We start from the raw sequence: 26,784 nt of genomic DNA on the forward strand, positions 1-26,784 counted from the left end.
TGCTGCGTTGATGCAGGTGAGGAAAAAGTGGGAACATCTCTACCCGTTGAACGGAGAGTAGGTCAGACCGTTTTTTCCCCGATTGGTCCGGCCGATAAGCGGAATCTGACACCAGTGTAAACTGACCAAGCTTGCATTGGGCTGCCGTAGCCCCTGCAGTCTCCCCTGTGGTGCGCAGACTGAGAAACCAAAGTGTCATTACTCCAATCTTTGTCAGTAAAGACAAGTATAGTGGAGGGGATCTGTCCATTTCCTTATGGCCCTCCTTGGACACAGGTTCTTTTATTCCTCTATAAGGTGGAAGAAAGACCCAACCTCATATTGTCTTTTCTACAGTTTATCACAACACAATACGAATCGATTTGGGCTCCGGAGAGTTTCACATTTCATCAAGAAGCGTAGAAAAGTCACGAGAATATATAGAGACAATATCATCATGAGAGGCGGTGAGTTACCCCTCCATGCAAATCCCGGAAACAAAGCAATGAACATGTCATCTGACCCAGTGTGGCTGGAAGAAGTTGGGAGTGGTGAGGTGAGACCAGACCACCACTACCCCTATTGTCTGTGGTCTGACACGGGAGCATTTTACATGTACCTATATGGAGAGGGGGGCAGGGGGGGGGGGTGCTACTTCGCGGATTTTCGTTTATTGCGGGTGGTTTTGTGTCATGTTTTGCATGATGGTAGTTGTAGGACCCCAAAAAGCAGGGAGGCAGGGAGGAGCAGGGTGGATTGAGCAAAATGTATTTAACAAAAAATATACACAGAAGTACAATGGAAAAAAACACAAGTCGAAATACTCAAAAAAATGCCTGGAAATCACAAGTATCAAACAAAACTACAACAGGAAACAACATGACAGGAGCACACATAAGCTCACATACTCACAGCTCACAATGACACAACAATGACTGACAAACTCAGGGAACTGAATACAAGCTAAATACCGAGGGTTGAGGGAGCTAATTGGTTACACACAAGGAACACTGATAACGAGAACAGGTGGTGAAAAAAGGCACATGAGGAATCAAAACCAAACATAACAGGACCAAAACAAAAGTTTTGGTCCCCATTAACCGCGATAAACTAGGGATAACTATTGCTTTCTAATCACGCCCATCTGTGTCGGGTTTTTCCAGTGAACATGTTTAACATATAAGAAGCTATCTGAAATGCTTATGTTTGCTGGCGCTAGCCAAGAAGGACAGACTCAGGGGTGGGGGAACTACCGTCTTTCTCCTCACGCATACCAACTTTTATGACTACCTGGGGTCAACACTGGATTTTGTCCTTTTCAAACTTTCTACATGGGGCGTGACTGCCTGCCTTTGCTTGTGCATGCTACCTCTATATATTCTCATGTTTGTTTGTTTTTGTTCAGTGCACTCTGCGACATCTAGAACTAGAGGCTCCAGTCGATTCGTGATGTTGGAATACAGAGAAAAATAGTCATCAAAGTGTTAGGTTTTTATTCCAGTTTTAGATGAATAAAAGAACCTGTGTGCAAAGGACTGACAAACGGGTGAAATTCCTTTGCAGTCCTTGAAGTAGAAGTAGGTTCAAGATTTCAGCAGAGTCCGACATGTGAATGTTGACCATCAATAGTCTTTGTACATTTCTTTAACTGTCAATGCAATTCAAGGTCGTTCAATCTTGGAACCAGTGAGGAGGAGGGAAAAAACTTACAGTATTATGACGAGATATTAATAACAAATACACATGCTCAGTCTTTAGCCTCTAATAGAGACTAAAAATACACGCCGCTCTTACTCCGGTGTCAAATGTTCCCACTCCACCCCCCTCTCTGCCTTTCACTGTGTGTGTGTGTGGGGGGGGGGGAGATGGGGGGGGGGGGGGCTTCTGTCACAGAAGCTGCCTCATCTCATTAGACAATAAAACAAAACGCTCGTTGTCAGCAACGGGTCCCTGTATTTCCATGGCAAGTGCGCCGCCATGTTAAGATGGCGGACTTTTCTCCCCATATGGGGGGAGGGGAGGAGAATGTATACCAATAGTGAGCAACAGCACGCCTTCAGTTCAAAAGCAAATGGGAATGGAGGAATGGCGTGTTGGAACAGGCTGGCCCCTGCTGGTCACATTTTGGTGTTGTAGGAAACATCCTGGAAACACAAAGAATACCGCTGAGCTGAGCGTAAAGTTGACACGTAAATGAGGAAAATTGTGGCAATGAACTCACAAGGATGACGTCCGTCTGTCCCACTTTGTTAAGAATGTGGAGCACCGCATCATGGATTGTGACAAACAGTCTGCTCTTTGGGATGGGCTCTGAGAAGAAACCTGCTCTTTCCAGCTGCTCCACCACGCAGGCTAATATTTGACCAAACAAGCACAGAAAATGAATGCAGTAACCTCAATAATATATGCCTGAACAGATATTTGGTTTTCCTAGCAATTTCAAGATGAAACTAAAATTCTGGTTCTAATCAAACCAGGAAATGCTTTGTTCAAATATGGATCAAACACCTGGTGTGAATTTTGCCATTTTGCTCCTTCTTGTCGAGAAAACTGTGCAAAGTACTGAAATGTTGAGACGGACAGAGACGCACATTCAAAAGTTTAGGGAAGGTCAAGTGATGTGTACTCGTAAAGGTTGTAGCGTGTTTTAAATATGAAAGTCCCGAACTTTGTGAGCAGTGTGAGTTGAACTCCGTTACGTAACTTCAAGTTTCTCTATTTTGTTTGGTGGACCACTGACCTTGGCAGCCAGTGAGATAGACTCCCACACCAATATCTCCTAGGTCCCTGAAAATCTGGAAGAAAAATGTACACATTAAAAAAACAAAAAAAAACATTAAAAATAAAAGTTGCTCCATGTGGCACATGAGTACATTTTTCAAGGTCTTCACAGCGACAGTGTCCACGAAGCTGGTTGTTGAGAGGTCCAAGATGATGCTGTGAGGACCGAATGAATCAGTGGGTTCCTTTTTGTCATGGCTGTCTTTTGAAGCCTGCGTGATACTGTCATCATGCTGGGATCCCATGTCGGAGTCAGACATTGTGTCGGATTGGTAAGCCCAGTTCACTTGGCCTTGACTAAAGCCATTAGCTGGAGATTCCGTCAGCTTCAGGGCCACAGCACGTTTAAAATTCCGTCCTCCCATTTCTGGAGAGATTTGTTTCTCTTCCATGGAGAATGTGCCATTAGGCAGAAGATTGCTGACCCTCTGTCGGGGGTGGGGGGGGGGGGGGTGGGGGGGTAAATATGTTTCACTCATACTTAAATTGGAGGTAATGTTTCCATGCAAAATGAAATACACATACTTGTGGGTTTGGTTCATTTTTGTCTGTCTTTTCCTTCTGCTGCTTCCGAGTTGCATCTTGTTTTTTCTTTTCTGCCAGCAGCTTCCCGATTTGAATGCCACTCTACCAAACAGATAACATGTGTTGGACGAGGTAATGAAAGCTTGTACAGTGTTGTATAAATAGCAGCTAATCATCAAAAGGTTAGCCTAGAAGCGTGCAAGGACAAATGCAAACCTTCTCTTGTAAGGCCTCCAAGTACATTTCAGCATTGGTGTAGTAAATAGTTGCGGAAGAACGGAAGATTTTGATTCCTGGAATCTCTTTAGCCTGCAGGCAAAGAGCAAGCAAATTGGACTCTGGAATTGGTTTCATTTTGAAATGCAATGACCAAGATGTTCATTCAGCCATTATCCATTCCTCTCTGTTCAGCCATTATCCATTCCTCTCTGCCGACTGGAATTGTTCCTGTGCTCTTCAAAACTGCAGCTGTCACCTCAATCCTGAAAAAAACTGGTTCAGATCCCAATGACTTCAATAACCTACGCCCCATTTCCCATCTTCCCTTCATCTCGAAAATTCTGGAGAAAACTGTCGCCTCTCAGCTCCACTCCCACTTCACCGATAATAGTCTTTATGAACAATTCCAGTCCGGCTTCCGTCCCCGTCACAGTACTGAAACAGCCCTCATGAAAATCACAAACGATCTTCTCATGGCAGCAGACTCTGGCCTTATCTCCATCCTCATCCTCCTTAACCTGAGTGCAGCCTTCGACACAATCTCTCACCCCATCCTCCTCAATAGACTCTCTACCATAGGCATCACCAACACCCCTCTACATTGGTTCCACTCATATCTCACTGGCCGCTCTCAGTTCATTCAACTTGATTCTTTTACTTCACAATCTCTCCCCGTTTCTTCTGGTGTTCCCCAGGGTTCTGTCCTCGGTCCGCTCCTCTTCATTGTCTACCTCCTTCCACTCGGAAACATTTTCCGCAAATTTGGCTTACACTTTCACTGCTTTGCGGATGACACCCAGCTCTATCTCTCCAGCAAACCCGACGCTTCTCTCCCACCCTCGTCCCTCTCTCACTGTCTCTCAGAAATCAAATCTTGGTTCACCCACAATTTCCTCAAGCTAAAGAGCAATAAAACTGAACTCCTACTCGTCGATAGCAAATCCACTCTAAACAAAGCCGACAGTTTCTCCCTCACAATTGATAATGCCACTATATCTCCTTCCCCCCAGGTGAAGAGTCTGGGTGTCATCCTTGACAGTTCACTATCCTTTCACTCCCACATGAATAACATTACCCGGTCCGCTCATTTCCACCTTCGCAATATAAACCGCCTCCGTCCCTCACTCACTCCGCACACCACCGCTATCCTTGTTCACAGTCTCGTCACTTCCCGTATTGACTACTGCAACTCCTCTTCGGTGTCCATCAAAAATTCCTCCATAAACTTCAACTTGTTCAGAATTCAGCAGCCCGGATCATCACGAGAACCCCCTCCTTCCATCATATCACCCCCATCCTCCGACAGCTCCACTGGCTTCCTGTCAAACTTAGAATCAACTTCAAAATACTTCTCTATACATTCAAAGCCATCCATAACCTTGCGCCCCCCTATCTGTCAGATGTTCTTCAAATCTCCATCCGATCCTGGGCAATCGGCCCCCGTCAGGGACTTGCCCCCCCTCCCGGGTCCCACATCCGGCATGAATCTCCATTCCCTCTTGCTCACTCAGGTCCTCATCCTCCCTCCACCTTTTTCTACCCTCTGCCCGTCTCAGTACAATGGGGTGCAGAGCCTTCAGTCGCTCTGCCCCCAAACTCTGGAACTCACTTCCTCCCAACATTCGTAATATTGACTCTCTTTCCTTATTCAAAACCCACCTATTCAGACTTGCCTACCCGCATTAAATCTTTCTTTCTTTATTTATTATTTTATCTGTGTTTTACTATTGGTCTTGGCTGTACAGTGTCCTTGAGTGTTGTGAAAGGCGCTTACAAATGTGATGTATTATTATTATTATTATTAACTTAATTCGCTATTTACATCCAAATCAGGTAGTGGGTTAGGAATTATTATTATTATTTTTATTTTTTTTATTAATGGTGTTCCATTAACATTCATAAATCAAAGTTGAAATATTTGATACATGGTTACAAATCCTGTTCAGTCTGTTACAGCTTTGAGTCTGGAACATATCAACAACGTCTTCACTTCCTGCTTGCCCTTTTCCTTTCAGTCTTGTCTTCAGAAAATGAAATTCATGCTCAATCAGATTCAGGTCAGTTAATTGGCTTGACAATTGCAGAACATTCCATTTCTTTGCCTTCAAAACCTTCATATCGTGCTTCACGTCATTGTCCAATTGTGATGTGACGCTCCGGCCACTGAGTTTTGAAGTGATGAGCAGTGTTTCGGGAAACACTTCAGAATTCATTCCAAAGTGTTTATCAGCAGTCACATCATCAATAAATACGTGAGAGCCAATTCTATTGGCAGCCATAGATGGCCATCTGGCCATGAAACAGCTGAGAAGCCATTTGTCCTTTTACTTTCGGTCCCTTAATTAAGCGGGAGTCATAGAGCCACACCTGAAATTATTCATACCATCATGGTATGAATAATGTTGATCTCGGCTGGAGGCTTCTCACTATTGCAAATAGGCTAGATTAATTCAAGCCAAAACCTGTTGATACCCTCTGAGCTTGACAATATGTATTAATCAACTGTTGTAATTTCTCCGCCAATTTCCTGATTTGGATAGTAATACCCTCAAGTAAAAGCTGTGTGTCAATAGTTAAAACATACCTTATTGCTAACATTTCAGATCCATTGCGGTGGTGTTTAGAGCCAAAAGGTATGAGTGTTATTTCAATATTCCAACATCTATGGACATTTAATATCTCTCCGCAAGAGACATTGCTGCACATGTTTTCTTGTTACCTCTTTGTATGTGTCAACGTCCAGATATAAGTTGGTGGCTGGCACTTGGCCCAAGATTGAATAGCGTGGCCTGAAAGAGACGATGACACAAAACTTGAAAACACCTCACATGCCTACCAGGCTTTTGCGTCAGTAACGATGAGCACGTACAGCTGGGTTCTGAAGATCACCGTCAGCAGAGAAAAGCCAATGGAGACGGCCAAACCCAGGTCCAAGTTGAGTAGAATGGTGCATGTGAACGTGACCAGCCACACGAGCTAGAGGGCAGTAAAAGGCAATCGGCTAACAGTACAAATTGCCAAAGGCATTTGGAGGATTGCATCATACCAAATCAACCTTGTTGGTCTTCCACAGCATCGGCACATCACTGAACTGCTTAAACATTCCTTTCAAGTTCACAATTACTATTGTGGATAAGACAGCCTGAAGAACATGCACAAATAGTCACAACATCATTAAAACGTGAATCGTTTTGACCTTTCAAAGCGGAGAGAACAAAGGTGTAGGCACGAGGATGAAACATTCCAGAAAATCTCCCAAGAAAGGCATTTGACCTTCCTTGAAATGTAACATGTTGGCAGAGATTACCAATACCTTGGGGAGAGTTTCAAAGAGAGCTCCTATTTTTAAGACCGTAATCAGAACGATAATGGAAGAAATCAGTCCAGCGACCTGATAAAACACACAATACATTCTTTCAACATCACGTGAGGTTAAGAAGTATATCTGACATCGTTTTCTACTAATGACATGTTGGTTTACTTGTGTCTTTCCCCCGGTGCTCTCCTGAACGAGGCTTCGCGACAAGGAAGAAGTGACGGAGTAACATTGAAAACAGCCGCCGACGGTGTTGCTCAGCCCGAGAGCAACCAGCTCCTAGAAGAAAAAGAACAAAAAAAACAAGCAATATGTAACACTTAATTACATTTAGAGTTGTTAAATGAACCTATGGTACGTGAGGAGTGTGTACCCTCCTTTCCGATAATATTAGTGTACTGTTCATTAACTTTATAGCCGGGTCAACACATCATTGCCACACTAAAAGCTTTGGCAAGCATATTTAAGCAGCACCAGTGTGCATAGAGCTTGTTCAGCATTAATGATTAATCAGAGTGGCTCTTATGAGCCTAAGTGCTCCCACTCCATCTCTGCGCTTAACATGCCTTCAGACATTAATGACAAAAGTAATTAAAAAAATAGCTTCTCCTGTATCTCAAAGTGATCATTTTGACTCCTTAGAGAAACGTAAGTGATTTGAAAGTCACAGTTATTGTACAAGCAAAGAGAACAGAGTAATGCAACAGTGATCTACCCATGATAACCGATTATGCAATGAGTAATCATTGTTGTGTGTGTTAACTTTGACATGTATTAAGTAAATCAACATTAGTTCAATCAACAACAATGTCACGGGCAGTTGTCGAAAAGAGCAACTGACCATTTTAACATAAATTCCAACGATCAAATTTGGTTCTTCAAAAATTTCAGTCAGATGGAAACAGGACGTACATTTCCCCTAACTCTGAATCAAAATCACAATCAAGTGAGCTTGAGAATTCCCCTTTTGTGATTTGATGTTAACGTTCAAAATCATTGTATGAAGTCAAATGCTGTTGGAAAAGCTCCCAAACTTACGGATATAATATTTGTATACACGTTGTTAGCATTTCTCTCTCTCTCTCTCTCTCTCTCTCTTTCTCTCTCTCTCTCTCTCTCTCTCTCTCCAAACAGTATATATATATACAGTATGTGGGCAAGGACTTGGTGGACCTTCACTGAACACAAATAGGTTGGCAAGGTGATTGTGTACTCTTTACCAAATATATTTTTTAATTCTGGGAGGTTTTTACATCATTATCACAATGTGACTTTGTTTTGAATGGATTCAGTGTTGTTTCATATTTTGTCTTGTTTTTTTTCTTGGGTCCCATGCTCATGTCTTGTCTACTTGTTTTGTTTTTGCATCTGTTCTTGTTAGCCCTGCTCCTTCAGTCAACCATTCAGCTCCCTCATGCCACTCGTAAGTTGTCCAGTTGTAATTCATTACGAACAGCCCAACATGTTATTTTTCTTCAATGGAGGTTGAAACAGTGGCAAGTTGTAGATTAAATATTTACTCTTATGTTTTGATTTCATCATATTATGCGTCAAGTTGGATGTTTAACACGTCCATGCTGTCATAGTGAAGTATCTTCCACAAACATGGTTTGTGTGCTGGTGCTGGCAAAAGTTGGAGGGGAGGCAAGGAACGCAGGAGTCTCCAAAGGTATTTGTTTTCAAAATGAGTAAACAAAGTACACATCGAATACTAAAAAAAATGTTATAAGTAATAAAGTCAGCATACTTGACTTGATTAACGTGACTAACAGCAAAAACCTGACGGCAAAAACTGACAAAGACTGAAAGAAACCAAGGAACTAAATTCAAGCAAACTGATGAGACAATGAATCATTTGAGGGTATCTTAAAGGGGCAACTAGTCGATAATGACAGCATAAACCACAATTTCAGGGACACTGGCAAAATGTTCACTATGATCATGAAAATAGAATATAAATGATCCAAATGACCCATTTAATAAAATAACTTGATGTGGGCATGAAAACAAAGTGAAAAAAGAGATTTTGTATCATTTAACCATTTATCACACACACTCTAGTTACCTGAGTAGTGTGTATGACATACCAAAACCACGTATGCGTCCAATGGGGAAAAAAGTATTCAAATAAACTTTTTGACAAGACCCTGGAATTTTGTTGTTCTATACATTTTCATGCTAACTGATTAATTCTGAAGACACCACATGCACGTTAATGACATCAAGCCAGCATCACAATTTTTTTCTTTGTGTAAGCCTCACCTGGTTGCTATCCACCTTGTAGCCATGCTTGAGTGCAAATGTTTTACCAAGAGAAATGTTGATGGCATAGCCCACAATGGCAACAGCAAAAGCATCACCAATCACCGCAGGGAACAGCGACACGTCTGGAGCTTGGGGGGCCTTAAGCCTGGAACAGTAGAAAAACTCTTGAGATAAGCGAGGATTAAATGCAACACAAAGAATGTTTACTTGTTACATTTTCTTGCTATCTCAAGATCTGCAAAACCGTGGGCAAATCCATCTTTGCCAATTTATGTTGACTTATCTTAACAAAGAGAAAGCTACCCGGTATTTTGGTCAGTTGTTTCTACTTGACTCAAGAATGTGAGACTGTAGGATTACTTCAGCTATTGCAAATATTTGTCTCATACATTCTGCATTCTACTGTTAGCACTAAGATTCTCTATTACCGGTAATTCAGGCGTTGCGGTCTATGTTGTCTTGTCATCTGCTGACCGCTGTCTGCACTCTTAAAATCACAGAGATTGACTCACCCACTGGGGATTTCGCCAACAACATCAACGTTGTATTTTGCAGAGAGGTCACAAAAATGAGTGATGATTGTTGCTGCTATGATCTGCAAAGATAAGGAGTGCACGGTTGATTTAAAGAGGATGTAAAATATCCCCTCGATCCCATGCACCCGCTGCTCGGAGACAATGTGAAGTCTGGCCGTGGATGGTCAGAGCAGATTTTTTTTTCAATACTGTGATCATGATTGCTATCAAAACGACTTGCAGGGTAGGAACTTACCACAATGAGTTCAATGGGAATAGGCAAGGGCAACCTCTGCCTGTAGCATTGATTGAGTTCTTTGACCACAATGAGAACAGTGAGCGCCACCACACTCACCACTAGCTCTGGTATGACCGTCTGAGGTAGCAAGCAACATATATTTACCAGAGTCTGTAATAAAAAAAACAACAGAAAGATATGTCATTTGAATAGTATATATGTGGTCTCCCTGCTTGAGTCCAAATGACTGAAGGAGATTTCTGCATAAGTTTTTTTATAACAGCGGAGAGCACATCCATTGGTGAGGAACACACATACAGAAAGATTGGTTTGAACAAATGGTGGTTAATGGGACATACTCACATAAATGAGTGAGAGAGGACCGGAGGTGCGAGCTGGAGAGAGCCCAAACAAATATTTGAGCTGGGAGCCAAACACATGGCATGCTGATCCTGTGGTGTATCCTCGGACCAGTGGCTCAGACAAGTAGGTGACCACGAAACCAAACCTCACCACACCCAACAGGATCTTTGGGTAGGTGAAAGAGAGAACTGGTTGAAAACCTCACCATGGTAGAGAGTTTTAGAAAAAGTGCAAGCACAACCTGAAACAACCCCGCCAGGACTGTGAGCGAACAGGCTATCTGTACTCTGTAAGCACCCTGTTCATTGGTATTGACACTTCCTGTCCCATTAGTAGCATTAACAAGGAAGTTACTGTCTGGAGCCAGCCGCTCTGTCACACTCCCAATCATGATGCTGATCACAGCAAAAGTACCTGGAAATGCACATGCCAATCGATCGATCAAGCACATTTGTCGACGTCTGTGGTAACATCATCTGCTCTCAACTTACCAATAGAGATGTGTCTGGAGGTGCCAAAGATGAAGTAGACCAGCACCGGGTAGAGTGAAGTGTACAGGCCGATCACGGGGCTTAACGATGCCAGAAGAGCATACGCCATACCTGGTAGGGAAACAAATGATTGGCTGTTGTTGTGCCCATTGCATTTGAAACCAACCAACCAAGTCAGACGGCCAGCCCGCAGAGCCTGGCTTTTCAGTGTGGTTCCCTTTAGAAGGTGACTTGTTGCTATTTCAATATCTTTGGTGTTTGAAATGTATACTTTATAAGATACTGATTGTGCAATAATCTGACCAAGCCAAATGCCGACTGCCCACATACATACCCTGTGGAAGATGCATGATGCCCACACTGCAGCCAGAGATCAGATCCCCAATTGCGTTCTCTCTGATGGAGTATTTAGGAAGCCAGCCAAAAACAGGGACCCAGCTCAGCAAGATTTCCTTGGCACGAGGGGCTGAGCACCTGGGACAGTCAGAAAGATACACACAATGTCTATTCGCAGTGTTGCAAGAACACAAGTCAAACTTGTGGACATAGATACAGCGTGTCTTGTTGTAAACATGTTTTATTCATTTGCTGAAATTATTCTCTGAATAGAGCAGCACGGTTAGTGAATGGGTAGCACAACCGACTCGCAGTTCAGAGGTCGTGAGTTAGAATCTAGGTTCAGGCCTTCCTATGTGGAGTTCACATAGATTTTCTCTGGATACTCCAGTTTCCTTTCACATTCCAAGAACAGGTTAATGGAACACTCGAAATTGTCCCGAGGTATGATTCTGAACGTGAATGCTTGTTTGTCTTTGTGTGCCCAGCGATTGGCTGGTGACCAGCCCAGAGTATGCCCTCTGTCTAGCCCAAAATCACCTTGGATAGGCTTCAGCGCACTCATGACCCTTGGGAGGCTAAGTCATAGGTGTCAAACTTAGGTCCTGGAGGACCGCTGCCCTTTATGTTTTCCAAGTCTCCCAGTTACAACACACCTGATTCAAATGATCAGATCATCAGCAAGCTCTGCGCGAGCCTGACATTGAACCTGTTCATTTGAATCAGGTGTGTTGCAACAGGGAGACTTGGAAAACATGCAGGACAGCGACCCTCCAGGACCTGAGTTTGACACCTATGGGCTAAGTGGTACAGAAAGTGGATGGATAATCCCTGATTACCAGTGAAAAAGTGTCTTGGTCAACCAACATGTAACAAAAGAGGATACTCCATCATGAGAATTGCAACACATGCTACAAATTTTCCCAAATGGCCTGGATGACATGTCTGTGTGCAAATACAAATAAGGCATTTGTCGACTGAATGATAAAGTGTTGGAAGTGATAAAGCCACTCTGTTTTGACCTCAATGGTGCACAATGTACAAATGCATACCCCTGCCTAATCTTCCTAGTTCAAAATACAAAGGATGTTAAAACATTTCCAAAACCAAGTTTTTGAGTTTTACACGTCAGCTTTGTTTGACACTGCCAGATAAAGTCATTATTGTGGTTTGCAACAGTGGTTTAGTAATATCAAAGGGTCAAAACCTTAGAACTCGCTCTCGGTATTATCAAGTGCAGTTTTACAGTACGTCATTGCAAACTACAACTACAGTCATCCAACTTTTATTGAATGAATCCCTCTCTCACCATCTCAATTGTTTTTGTAACATCAGGAAGGTTGGGTGTACTGAATGCTGCGACATTTAAATATCAAAATCACATGTCTTTTATGGCGTGTCATAGGTTATTCTGAAATCTTACTGCAAAGCAGTACTATAAACTTTGCTTGCTTATTATCACTAGTGGCCTTCATCTATCACCAGCAATTTGTTCGCTGGCATATTTACAACCGAGCAAATAAAATCTCACATCCAAATAACAATTATCCCCATCGCGTTTACTGTACCTGCAGGTCATTTCATCATTCTGTTTTGTTTTAATGTTGTTGTTTTTACCTCATGGAGCCTTTGAGACGTTCACTGAAGGTTGGCTTTGCGGACCACGACCCTTTTTGTGCCACCTCATCCAGACATAACTCATCCAAAACTTGCCGCTGCACCGAATACTCCACAAAAGAACAGTTCTTATCCTCCATGTCTGTGTCGGTTTTTCTTTCCTGGATGTCAAACTGGTTCCTGCTTTATGCTTTATGCCCGAGGGTCCTCTCAGAAATAAAACTCACACAGTTGCACATCAATTGCTGAGTAGAGAATGAAACCGCCCGTATGTGCTCTACTGATTAACACTGTCTGCTCCTTGAGTTGCGATTGGACTGTGGGAGTTCCTTTCCTGTCCTTATATGACAACTTCCAGCCCATAAGTTTTCTTTCTGTGAAAACACAAACATGCCTGAGGTTATGCGAGTGTGCCTTTTATATATATATATATATATATATATATATATATATATATATATACTGTATATATATATATATATATATATATATATATGTGTGTGTGTGTGTGTGTGGAATTATCTTTATGAAAAGTTTAATTCCAAATGGTGCCATACTGATTCTGAGCCGTGAAACAATTCCCTGTGGTCTACAACATTGTTGTGTTTTAACATGACGATGTTTGTGTCTGCTTTTTCTTTGAAGGAAACATAACCTGTCTTTGTCTCGTTTCAAAACAGGACATGAGAGGAGCAAAGTATTGGAAATTTAATTATTATTTGATCATTTAAGTTGAAATAAAATGATCACATTTATAGTCAACGTTGTCCTATAGCCCCGGCTCATAGACACAAAAAATGTGTTCAATCTGACCTGAAATGCCACAATTGGTCAACTACCGGCATTAGTAAAAGACGGGCAGCAGTTGATACCTTTCCCTTTCCATCCATTGCAAAGCTTGCCAGCATCATTAGTGGAAGAAGCAGCATGTAAAATTGTGTTGAGTACCTCAATGCTGGGGCTCGTTTACTTTGCATCATCAGTTTGATGTTGTTTTTGAGCAGGTTAATGTTTAGGCAGGGACTTGTTAAAATGACAAATGTCATTATTGATTGGAGTTTATCTCTCAAAATGAGAGGGGAGGTAATAAATGTTGAAGACAAGATATTTATTTTGTTGCACAATTTAGAGCAGGACTATGTTGAAGACTGTGTTGAAGATAGCCCCACGACCACAATTGCATTCCCACCAGCAATTCAATCACTGTTACTGCTCCACACAAATAGTCAAGTAAGAGATCAACAGTCCAGAGTTGTGGGTGAATTGGTTCTCTTTGAAACGGAGCAACTTTTAGCCTTTTTTAAAATTTCTTTTTTGAGCATTGTTATCACTATTTTGCACTTGTTGTTGTTAGCGGTTTTATTATTGTAAACTTTGTTCTTTCTCAGAAAAGAAGAACATGTTTTATGTTTTATTTGACTTATGAATGAAATGTTTTCACAATAGCTTTCTCACATGATGCGTTGTTATTGTGAACTTGTGCAGTGTGTGAAACTCCCTCCACCACCCCGCCGGGAAAAGAATGCCCATGATGCTCTGCCTTTTTACGTAAAAGAGCAAACGACTCATAGGAGAGGAGTTACTTCTTTGAGCAGAATGACTAACAATGTGACGAGAAAGAGGAAGCATTCCTGCACTTATTAACCCTGGCTGTTGTCACACACATGTAAATGTCTGTAGTTAACTCATTCAATACCAGCCAATTCTGAACCAACTCTGAAAAGACGTTTAAAAACGTCTTTGGGAGTGAATGAGTTAAGAACATTTTGTTGATCACGCGATCAAGCTGAAATACAGTAATAACTAGAGAGAAGAGGGGGAAACACACCACAAACATCACACTTTAAGATTAATGAACCGATGAAGAGCATTAATGTTTAAATGGGGGGGCTGGGGGGGTTGAGAGAAAACAAGCTACAATAAATAACCAGTGTTAGCAAAGACATGTATTGATTTACATGATGTGACATATATCGCAGAGGCGTTCAGAGATGTGCGCTTCCCATTTACTTGACGCATTATTTACTTCTTGGAAGTGTTTGATAACCTACTGTATTTGTAGGTATGGAGAGAAAAATAAAGTCAGGGTTATGTTTTGCGATCTAGTTTTTCAACAAGCTTCATGGGAGACAACATAATTAAGAGGCCAAAGAAATGTTAGGAAAGCCTTGTATTAAAAAAAAAAAAGTTACAAATATTATCACCACAACCACCGTTTTACATTCGCCTCTAAAGTTTGGGGTCAAATCTTGGATGTGTGAAGTTTGGATGCTCTCTCTGTGTTTGTATTGTGCCTCCAGCATCTGCCACCATCGCCAGAACATGGATGTCGGCTTCATTAAAAGTTCCAAAGTGTCCATAGGTGTGAGTCTGAGTGTGAATGTTTGTGCCCTGTGATTGGTTGACGATCAACCTGGCGGTTGCCCAAGGTCACTTGGGAAGCACTTCAGCCTCCCAACGACCCAAATCGAGACTGATGGGTAAATTTTAATTTGTCAAGTGGGTGCCCAAAATTAAATAATCTAAAGCCAGATACATATTTTAAGTAGTTTTATAGTTTACTTAAAAATCAGCAATTACCCCTCCAGCATTTAATTTGATATTTTAAAATTAATTTCCAAATTATTTTCTCAGCCGGCCTGTGTATTGGTCAAGCCCCCCATAACCCCGGGAGAGAAAAAAAAGAAACACTAAAGGAAAATACATGCATCCGAATGAAATGTAAAACCTGGTGGTGAACCATTACAATCGCTCAACCATCCACAAAGTGACTATGATTGCATACCAAAGATTATGTGAGTTGATTTCAGTACAGTGTAATGTCCAAAAAACAAAAACTGTTGTCCAACTATTTCCGGACAAAGTGAAGTACACGGTGTAACAAAGCAAACTAACCGTTTGTCTGCAGGTCTGTTTAATCAGTGACACCTAATCAGGTGCTGTGTGCGTACGTGTATGCGGTCACACTCTGTGTGCACTTTAAGTTGGCCACAGTTTTAGATGGAGACTTGAATTTAGTTAAGGAAATGGACTGCTACTTTAAAATCCAAATGTAACATTTTGGTCTTACGGGACAAATACAACATACAGGCATATTGAAGTCACTTCACAAGAATTCAACAGGTCACATGAATTCATGTTGAAAATAATCTCAACTGACTTTCACTTGCTGTACATTACAAGCTATCTGAAAATATTTGGTACAGAGAGATGTCCGCATTGCCAGATAATCAGTACTTGAGATTTGAGATGATGTTCCTAGGACATTTTGTCCACCACTGGTGTCAAAACAAAAGACAGCTGTGACATCCCATTATGAGATCGCTTAACGCAGGGGTGCCCATTAGGTAGATCCTGATCTACCGGTAGATCTAAGACTGGTCCCAAGTAGATCCGAGGAGTGTCGAGAAGAAAAAAACAAACAACCATTTGTGTGTCTTTGTACATGTTAGTAATATATTTTTTGTGTTAATATACACTGCACACTAATCAGTCTCATTTTCACACAAAAAAATATTTAAAAAATAAAATAAAGCAGGTAAATCTTTAATTTGTGTGTGTGTGTGTGTGCGTGCGCGCGCCGGTAAGGGTAGATCCCGTGAGGTTAGTTGATCAAAAAGTAGATCTTCGATCCAAAAAGTTTGGGCACCCCTGGCTTACTGGATAGAAAATATGTGTCAAAAAAAATCACATTCAAATGTAAAACATGCAAATATGATGCAGAAAAAAGTGTAAATCTGGTCTCGAGTTTTGATATGGTTCAGTCACTTAAACATCAAATCTCACTTCCATTATGTGGTATTGTGCAAGATTTTAAAAAGGGTGTAGGATTGTACACAGTGAAGCAACAGTGTTGTCAGGCTGCTGAATAAAAATAACAATAATAATAATAATAATTAAATGATGTGAAGGACAATTGTAAATAACACTGCGATTTATCCATTTTGTGTTTATATTGCACTTAATTGAACGGTGTTTGTTGTTTTTTTTTTCTTCTGTCTTCTTTCTACCTACATTCTTGCTGCCGGAGGCTGTAAATTTCCCCAGTGTGGGTGTTTCTAGAGCTTTTCTGAAAGCGGACGCTCATTTTGCCCATTTATACAGTATAGGCATACACAAACCCACCTCCATTGTAGATCTTTTTTTGTGGATATATATTGTTTGCACAGTTTGTAACTATTTTGTTATGGCTACTTTTTATTTTGAGTACATTTCCACTGTTGACCATTTTTTGGGGCCCACATAATTTTCTTTGCTAGCCTAATTTTTACCCAAAAAAAAAGAGTACATGTCACTTCTTCTGCTATCCTGCTTTCTAATTCTACAGAAAGCAACTGCTCAGTGTACACATCTTTGAGCGTCATACTTGATGGATATTCTGATTTGTTAATATGGTAAGACAGAGGGATTGTTTTGCTCTGCTCTGTCATCATATTGACTATGTTTTAGCATGATTGCCTTATTCTTAAAATCTGTTTGACAACATTAAAAAATATTGTGTCCTAAATGCTATAAAAACATGCCTTGGGAATTTTGAAAGAGGGGATTACAATGTCAAGGTCAAGGTCAAAATGAACTTTATTATCCCAAAGAGGCAATTCCTTATACAATGAGCGGTCAACATAAGGAAACATGATTAATCCTTACACACGAACACAATATACAATATAATAACACAGTACACAAAATTTTAAGCCATCCTATTTACTGCGGATTTCACTTATTTGCTGAGGTGGTCTGCAATGTAACTCCCGTGGTGGTGAGGTGATTACTCTATATCAGTGTACATGCAAAGCTGTAAATGACAGAAATAAATCTATCCAGCCATCCATCCATCCATCCATTTTCAATGCTGCTTCTCCTGAACAGGGTCGCAGAGGAGCTGGAGCCTATCCTAGCTAACCTCAGGTGAAATGCGGAAAACACCCTGAACTGGTCGCCACTCGGCCGCAGGGCACATAGAAATAATTATATCCTGATATTTATCTGATGGTTTATACCACGTTGGCAGCCACTTGTTGAAACATGAATAAAACAAAGGCCCAAGTAGTCATGCTGGTCTATTTTAAACCCACCACCCTCCCCAAAGAACATTAGACAGAAGTAGCAGCGATCACAACTACAACAGGGAGTGAATAAAACAAGCGCATCTTAGGTCAAAGGCTCTGATCTGAGGAGGACTTCCTGGTCTGATAGCCCAACTGCATGGTTTGCTAAAAAGTCATACATGCATGTAACTGCTGACATTGCAAAACTGCCCTGTGAAAAATATGAAAAGTATGCTATCACTTAAATGTGTTGTTGTCCTCTTTGACAAAGTGATTTTGGTGAGAGGGTTTAAAGGCAGACGGCAAAGTGTATCAGTGCTTATAGCACAGTTCTGAGGTCAGGGGTTTGAATCCAGGCTCCGGCCTTCCTGTGTTTTCCCCAGATACTCCAGCATCTGTCCACTATAGAAAAAAATGTGCATGTTAGGTTCATTTGAGATTTTAAATTGTCCGTAGGGGCGGCCTGGTGGTCCAGTGGTTAGTACGTCGACCTCACAGTGCAGAAGTGCAGGGTCCAATTCTGGCTCCGGCCTTCCTGTCTTGAGTTTGCCATTTTTCCTTGAGCCTGCGTGGGTTTTCTCCGGGTACTCCGGCTTCCTCCCACATTCCAAAAACATGCAAGGCAGGCTGATTGAACACTCTAAATTGTCACTAGGTGTGAGTGTGAACACAAATGGTTGTTCGTCTCTGTGTGCCCTGCGATTGGCTGGCAACCGGTTCAGGGCGACTCCCCGAAGACAGCTGGGATAGGTTCCAGAACCCCCCGCGCGACCTTTGTGAGGATAAAGCAGATCGGAAAATGGATTGATGGAAGGATGGAATTGTCCATAATTGCAGATGTGAGTGGTAGTGATGGGAAAATGATGCTTCATCAAGCACATCTTGAGATTGTGCTCTTGCTTTCCACTGCATATACTGTATAAACCAAGCGTGCCATTTGTCAAAAACGATTACCGATGCTTCATGAAGCTGCATTTGTCAGTCACTAGGGAATGGTGTCTGTCAATGGACATAAAACTCTATACACCCCTAGCCAAATGTTTTGGTGATATAAAACAATAAGAGCCGGATAAATAATTTCAAAAGTTTCCTCACCACCTACAACCTCTACAGAAAATTAGAAAACAAATGAATTACCGGTGTGTATATATATATATATATATATATATATATATATATATATATATATATATATATATATATATATATATATATATATATATATATATATATATATATATATATATATATATATATATATATATATATATATATATATATATATATATATATATATATTATATATATTATCAAACAACAGAACACTAGTTTGTAAAAGGGGATTGGGCTGTGTTCAGAATTAACCAATCACATTCAAACGTATGTCAAATGCGGGCCAGCACACACTTGCAACCACTTCAGGATATACCCCACCTCCTGCCCGACAACAGCTGGAGTAGGCTCCAGCACGCCCGCGACTCGTGTGAGGTCAAGCGGATCAGAACATGGATGGATGGATGGATATTTTTTGCCAAAAAGTTCAATTCTTAACCAATTATCAATCACATATCTGAGAGCTTTCAAATATGTTTTGGTGAATGGGACCCGGCTTGGATGTTTTTCTTTGTAGGATAAGGCTTACCGACTTGACATCCTTCCTCATTAGCTTAGCCAGTAGATAGTAGATTCTAAACAGTCAGTAGATCTTTAATTAATATTGTTGTCCCCTTTTCCTCACTTTCAGAGGGACAAATTCCTTTTTGGTCATCTTATAGTTGTGTCGTATTTACTTCATTTGATGATGGTTGTCTTCACTGTGTTCGATGATATATTTAAATATGTCGTGCCCTTCTCCATACTGACCTTTGAAGTTCTGATGTTGTTGCAGACTGCGTCTTGTGCTGTAAGAAATAACTCCATACATGAAAAACATACCAGAACAGATGAACTTTTGTTGGACAAATCCGACATTTTAAATAGAGGCATGTTTGTACTGACTGCCTATTGAACATTTGCAATTGTTTAATTCTGAACACAGCTAAATCTGTAATTATGAGTAATGTAATTATGTTGTGAAACAACATAATCTCATTTTGCTTTAATTTTCTGCTTTTAAACATTTTCTTGAAAAAATATGAAAAAAAACTGGCATTTGAGCAGTAGTATGTCGACTTTTCATATTCACTGTATGGGTGCTGTGACTGGCTGGCTCCAGTGTGAAAATGGATGGTTGTCAATGTCAGTGGAGTGATGACATTCCGCAAGTCTGTTAATTAAGTCGATCATTCGCTGCATGCACAACATCATGAAGCAAAGGCTTCATGTGTTTTTATTTATTCTTTAGACTCTGTTCTGCTTAGAATTCTCCAAAGAAAGAAAGGAAAACAAAAAAGTCAGTGTACTGACAGAGTGTGGAGATATCAGAGCAATGGACACACTCCTGGCGGCCATTGTTCGGGCCGAACATGGAGCCCATCTTCTCAGGCAACTAGAGAAGATGAGAGATGTCCAGGAGCTCACTGACGTGGTTCTGGTTGCTGGCGAAATTTCCTTTGCTTGCCACAAGGTGGTGCTCTCTGCATTCAGCCCATACTTTCAGGTGCGCGTATGTACAAAAAGTGGCACGAACATACTATACATTTACCCTTGAGTACAAGTTTGACAAACAGTTGTGTAGTCTATGTCTGTCTTGGTACATTAAAACATACCATCACCATTATGAGTAGTTTCGTCTGATTATTTGAGTGCATTACAGAGGAACGTTTCTGTTTATGTCTAGGCCATTTTTACATGTGGTCTGAAGGAAACGAGGGGAGGTGTAGTCCCCCTGAGAGACACTCCTGCTCAAAGCCTGGAGCTTCTGCTGGGTTTCATGTACCGCGCTAAACTCCACCTGTCCAATGACAACATCCAGGCAGTGTCTGCTGCTGCCTTCCTGCTCCATGTTGACGGAGCCTTCAGGTGTGAAAAATAATGCGTTTGTTTGCTCATATATCGGTGGGACATTCCAAGCGAAACATATATGCATCAGTTGTTTTTACTACTTTAGGTTGTGTCAAAGGCACATGGAGGCCAGTATGGACACTTCCAACTGTGTTGGTCTGTTCCACTGGGCCAGAAACTTGGGGGCCACTAGTTTAGCTGACTGCTTTCCGATACCTCTGCCAACACTTCACACAGGTGCGATTTTCACTTCTCTGTTCTATGTTATTTAATTGACCCTAAAACAGACATTCGAACAATGATGGTTCTGCTGAGGAAAGTCCAAGTAAGGGCTTGCGCACAAAGCAGTGTTGGAATTGTTTATTATTCTTTTAGGGGACAACAACATATCCTAAAATACCTCAATTTTTTAAGTGCATACATACGGGTAAAAATGTAGCTATTTTTGTGGTCGCACTGCAGCTCAAGTCAGATTTTTTTTTTGTTCATGTGCAACATATCTGATTTTTTTTCATGCAATGTGAACTGTAAAATTAAGATTTTTTTTTTTCAAATCCAACCTGGCTCTCTTTCGCACGTGGATACAAATCGGACACTGCACGTGTCTGCAGTATGAACGGTCATCTATACACATCCGACCTATATGCGCAGGCTGGGTGGACTATTGACTACGTGAATCTCTAAACAATTTAATCCCATGACGTCATCCTTCGTAGACGCCGCTCCTTCATTGCTGCTTTGCAGGTTTAATAGATTTTGGTTTTCTTCCAAGGTTTGTGAGGAAGAAGAAGTCCTAGATTTGGACGCTCAAAGTCTTGCAGATCTGCTGGCTTCAGACGACCTCAACATTTCCAAGGAGGAGGTGATGCTGGAGCTGGTGTTGCGTTGGGTGGCAAAGCGACGAGGGGACTCGCAATGTGAAGCTCAGGCTGTGGAGTTGCTGCGTCATGTACGGCTGGAGCTTGTGGATCCCGTATTCCTCCAAAAAGCTCGGAGAAAAAATCAGGTGGGGGAAACAACAAGGAGGATAAACGCGCCTCCGTGTTTATCATGTGACCCCAATCCTAACCCACCGATATCTGATCATTATGTATGTTGAGCACACAGGTTTTGCTACGAGACATTGAGTGCTTTCGAATGTTTGACGCTGCCCTCCAGACCTCGGGTCTGTGCAAGGCATCAGCCCCGCCTCGACCAATCCTTCGTTACGGAATGGAGACCACCAACTTTCTGATCTGCTTGGGAGGCGTGAACCAGGATGGGATTCCTTCCCGCCGTGGGGGCCATGCTGATCTCAGTTTTTGCTTCGCTCCCAAAGACAGAAAAACATACTACATCCCCTCTCCTCTGATGGGCTCAGGGGGCTTTGGTCAGATTGTTGGCAGGGCTGTGACTTGTGACAACAACATAGTGGTCGCCGTCGAGGCAGAGGATGAGCATAGAATGAAGAGAGCGGATATCTACAGGTGTACACGAACAGCAAATGTCACTATTTTAATTCACCATCTGACCTGCTCAATTTGTTTATGTTCCAGGTACAATCCTGCTGAGAAGTCCATCTGGGTCAAGCTTTGCTCAGCAGCACACACGGACATGTGTGCTTTTGGGCTCCTGGGCAATGCAATCTACATGATTGGCGGTCAGATGAAAGTGCACCATCATTACATCATCACAGACAGTGTGATGAGGTGGTCGTTGAGAAGAGGAGGCAGCTGGATCTCCTTCGCCCCACTGCCTCTTCCTTTAGCTTGCCACAGCACTGTTAGCCTCAAAGAACGCCTTTATGTACTGGGAGGATGGTCGCCACAGGTGCAAACATTTTTGTTTCCCATTACAGGCCAAAAATGTGACAAAAGTGAAAGCTTTCATTGTTAAAAGTCCGAGCAAAATTTGAATGTGAGCGCGTGTAATCCAGAGTCGACAAAAGAACATACATAATACCAAATTAGCATTTGCACTTTGAACAAGCCAACGTTAGCCATGGCTGCTAAATTGGTAGCATGAAAACGGTGCTGAATTTACCTGTCATCAATCATTTTGCCTCAATCCTGAATCCTCTCAGTTCCCCGAAGTCCTTCTACCTCTGAAAGGCAACTCCTTTATTACACTTGGTTGTAGTTTTTTTAAATTTTCCTGATGTGGATATTTCTGCATTCTTTAATCCCACTTCTTGAAGCCCACTGTAACAGGACAGCACAAAGCCCGTGAATGCACAATAAAAGACATTTCACCCGTCTCATTATTTGTCTGTTTGAGCCCCCCCCCCCCCCCCCCCCCACAACACCATGGTTACACAAGATGGTGTCCTATAGGGAAGTGTTTTTCACAGCACATTTCACTCAACGGATGTGACAAAAAGTTTATATATATATATATATATACACAGTATATATATACTGTATATGACCGGACGTTTATATGAGCTACAATGCAGTCATACTGTCCAGTACCAAGCTGAAAATGAGTATCAGAGAATTGTAAGATAAGGCTGCTGCAATCATTGTAATGTACATGGCCATTGATTCTAATTCTGAGATTATTCTGCAACATTTCAGGACCAAGTACCGGTATGTTGTATTCCACTACACCCATGCCAAATGAAACAACCATCATTATTAGCTCCAAGCCATAGTTCTGTGCACTTTTTAACATTGCACTCAACCTATTTCTTTTTTCTCGTATATCCTCTCTGTCAGAACCACCCAGAAGAAGAACCAGAAAAGCTCAGTAACCGAGTGTTCCAGTTTGATCCTGGTAAAGATAGATGGAAAGAGTGCGCCAGGATGAGGCACTCGAGATATCGCTTTGGTGCTGCCATTCTCAATGGAGAAATCTACATTTTAGGTCTGGTCTCAATTCATCAAATTTGTATGAGTAATGGGCAAGAACAGGGAAAGGTGATGCTCTTGTGTTCGTCAGGTGGTATAGGATGTGACGGAGAAGACTGCGGCCAATGACGTCGCTCTTTGAGCTGTGTAGAGATTTACAACTCGGAAACAGACACATGGAGGCCAGGCCCGAGTCTTCCCATATCGTTACTGTTTCTCCGAAACAACACAGTGCAGGCGTAGTGCAGGGCAAGCTGTATCTCTGTGGATACTACTAGGGGGCGAGTAAGTTTAAAATTCTCGCCCGCCACACACCGTCTCATGCCACTGAACGCAACTTGGACTGGGCCATTGCAAAACAATGACGGTTGGCAACTCACATCCATGCAATGAGCGATTAAATGGTGAGCCTGTATCGGCTTTTGAGGCTGCCCAAACAGTGTATTGTTCTTCAACACATTTCATTAAACTATTAAAAGATTGTATGATTCTGGCCTGCTGGGCCAGCTAGCTTAGAATCTAAAAATGCTTTTTTTGCGTGCGTGAAATCTTATGTGCATGTAATCTGCGATGTTGCTCCATCATATAGCAGCAATTCAGTCAATCTGAATCCCCAAACCAGTTGCCAAGTGACTGCCGAGCTAACGCTGCACACTGCGCTACAGATCGGTTATGTTTGGCCGGATCGCTCGGTGTGCAGCAGGCCGGAATTAATCATGTTGAAATGTTATGGTGACAGTCATGTTGTAGTGCTGGATGATTCATTGATTTTATTGAAGAAGGAAGTTGATGCAAGTTGCTTAAACATGCTTAAAAATCTGATGGGAAAGTCATACGGCCCCGTCCTTGATCAAAGTATTCAGTCTTGTGAACCGCACTTTATAGATTGACTATTTTGGCTGCAGGTGGGCATGAGATCATCACTAAGGAGGTTTTGGAATTGGACCCTGCTGTGAATGCGTGGGCAGTGGTAGAAAGACATGCAGCAATGCACGACAGCTATGATGTCTGTGTGGTGGCTAACCTCAATCCTCGTGATCTCCTCACACAATGAAACATCCCTTTATGGCTCGAAGCGACTACGACGTTTCACCCAAGGAGCTGAGGGAGGCGAACTTCCAACCTTACAAGAAAAATTATGGCCTGCGTCAACTGACTGTGGATGTGAAAACTCTGGATGGTCTTGTAGAGCAAACAAGCCACGTTTGGCCATTTCTACAAATGAGGGAAGTAACGTCTTGCAATTTAAGCGATGCAAATAAATAAAGTCATAAAGTTATGAAATTTAAAACTCTTGAGTTTTCTTGGGACTGTGCTTGAATCTGCCATGTAAATTGATAGATATGTGGTACAGTACCTGTATTTGCAAGGGAACTGCATTCTTAAAATGAATTAAATTGAATCATTTAGCTCGTCATTTTGGGAATAGTACCTGTAGTACCTTTATAACATCTTTAATTAAATTTAAAAAAAAAGGCACACAAAATCTCTACAATTCCACAAATCACTGCTTTGTTATTTTAACTTGATAATTGGTGCGTCGTTTTACTGTTTTGCTTTATCTTTGCATTCATCCTGCTGTTATGTTGAGATGATATCTTGATTTCATTTTGCACTTACCGGTAATCTTGTTTTTAATCATGTTTTCTTTGGATCTGTTTCACACTTTCTCTTGCACCATTATGGCATTTGCCTTAATGTTGCAACACAAATAAGGCTTCCCTTGAGATAATGTCTGTCTGGATCTACATAAGCAGTGGTGGGAAGTAAGAAAACACATTTTTTAGGTATCTGCACTGGAAGATTTATTTTTCTGATGACATGATGCAAAAAGTACAGAGAGGTTGGTTGAGAAATACGGACAGGCGCAACATGAAGGAACGTGAAGGACGTACACTAAGAATATTTGGAAAAACATGATATTCTACATCCAGGCATCAATTAAGACGTTTGTTTTTAATTTTGGCTACAAAAATAAAATGCCAGCGTATTTCATATTGTATCATTTGCACATTTTTCATTTGGTACTTGTTGTTTAGCCTCGTGAATCCTGATTATCCTGTTCAATTTTGACCTGCAGCAAAGTGTATCCAGTGATTCTTTGTTTCTCATTGTCAACACAGATTTATTAACAGTATTTTGCATTCTTATTTTTTTATGGTGCCAAATGACCAAAACAGATATTATAAACAATGGACATAAAAATCATTTGATACATTTGCATTGCATGTTTAAGAATTGTTATTATTTTTTTTGTTGAATATTAGTCACTCACTTCTAGCAGAGGGTCACTTTTACACACGCATCGGTTCTTTTAATTAAGTCAGGGATGTCCAAACTTTCCTGCGACGTCCACCTCCAGAAAAATCGAAGGATGCAAGTGCCACTCTGATTTTTTTTATTTTTCATTTTTTCACTTTAATTTATCAAGCACACCAAAATCAGTCAATCAAGAAATTGTATATTCATCCATCCATTTTCTGATCCGCTTATCCTCACAAGGGTTGTGGGGGGTGAGGGGGCTGGAGCCTAACCAAGACGTTTTTGGGGAGTAGGATTGGGACACCCTGAACCGGTTGCCAGCCAATCGTAGGGCACACAGAGACAAACAAACATCCACGCTCACACTCACACTCTCACTCACACCTAGGGACAATTTAGAGTGTTCAATCAGCCTGCCATGCATGTTTTTGGAATGTGGGAGGAAACTGGAGTTCCTGAAACTGGAGTTCCCGGAGAAAACAGGCCCGGAGACAACATGCAAACTCCACACAGGGAGGCCGGAGCTGGAATTGAACCCGGTACCTCTGCACTGTGAGGTCAACGTGCTAAACACTGGACCACTCACTGTGCTGCCCAAAAATTGTATATTGTTTATATATTACAGTATATTGTGTGGGGGGCATGACCCTGTAACCCACCAGAAAATAGCCCTGCACTTTTCTGCAGCCGAAAATGATCTTTCCACTCAGAAGCAAATAAGGAGCAATCTGTCAGAAAATGGCCATTTTTATTTAATCTTGGACAGATAAGAATCAGTTACTTGGAAATCATTAATGGGATATTTTCACAATTTGGGCTTTGACACAGAGCAGAAATTGGAGGAAACTATTTTTGCTCGAGAAAATTAATTATCTTTATTCACCACATTATGAACAGAAACATTGTTACTTGCTTAACTGCAAATAATTCATTTGCATCTTTTTGCATATTAAAAAATGACTGTATACTGTACAAGACAAATGTCTTAATAGCAGTTGTTGTTTTTAGTATTTGCCGCGGGCGGCTTAAAAATGTCCACAAATGCCCTCGCGGTCACA

At 41.5% G+C, this 26,784-nt stretch overlaps 2 protein-coding genes across 3 annotated transcripts; one reads left to right on the top strand and one right to left on the bottom strand.

Annotated features, from left to right (window-relative positions):
* Positions 1 to 726: 726 nt before the first annotated feature.
* Positions 727 to 12,959, bottom strand: LOC127595586 (solute carrier family 26 member 6-like). 2 transcript variants are annotated; one of them, XR_007961290.1, is made up of 20 exons: positions 12,646 to 12,959; positions 11,027 to 11,166; positions 10,693 to 10,803; positions 10,443 to 10,615; positions 10,202 to 10,366; positions 9,857 to 10,009; positions 9,598 to 9,680; positions 9,083 to 9,230; positions 6,986 to 7,099; positions 6,818 to 6,895; positions 6,551 to 6,646; positions 6,374 to 6,480; positions 6,224 to 6,293; positions 3,502 to 3,594; positions 3,286 to 3,387; positions 2,853 to 3,188; positions 2,720 to 2,774; positions 2,201 to 2,331; positions 1,871 to 2,123; positions 727 to 1,194 (listed from the first exon to the last, which is right to left on the bottom strand). XR_007961290.1 is itself a non-coding variant. In XM_052057203.1 (19 exons), the coding sequence occupies exons 1-19, from the start codon at positions 12,783 to 12,785 to the stop codon at positions 2,097 to 2,099; spliced, it is 2,322 nt and encodes a 773-aa protein (XP_051913163.1). In that variant the 5' UTR covers positions 12,786 to 12,959; the 3' UTR covers positions 1,456 to 2,096. The 2 variants fall into 2 exon arrangements, 1 of the variants encoding a protein (XP_051913163.1); XM_052057203.1 differs by lacking the exon at positions 727 to 1,194 and having other exon boundaries at positions 1,456 to 2,123.
* A 4,768-nt stretch (positions 12,960 to 17,727) lies between these two features.
* On the top strand, positions 17,728 to 24,755 carry LOC127595599 (kelch repeat and BTB domain-containing protein 12-like). Its single transcript, XM_052057219.1, is given in 12 exon segments — positions 17,728 to 17,832; positions 20,038 to 20,292; positions 20,473 to 20,654; positions 20,743 to 20,841; positions 20,843 to 20,873; positions 21,409 to 21,642; positions 21,744 to 22,102; positions 22,172 to 22,445; positions 23,333 to 23,480; positions 23,556 to 23,690; positions 23,693 to 23,749; positions 24,370 to 24,755. Coding segments are annotated over 11 exon segments (1,839 nt in total). The 5' UTR covers positions 17,728 to 17,832; positions 20,038 to 20,121; the 3' UTR covers positions 24,519 to 24,755.
* Positions 24,756 to 26,784: the final 2,029 nt, after the last annotated feature.

This window comes from Hippocampus zosterae, chromosome 2 (genome assembly GCF_025434085.1).
Source record: "Hippocampus zosterae strain Florida chromosome 2, ASM2543408v3, whole genome shotgun sequence".
NCBI classification, from domain to species: Eukaryota; Metazoa; Chordata; class Actinopteri; order Syngnathiformes; family Syngnathidae; genus Hippocampus; species Hippocampus zosterae.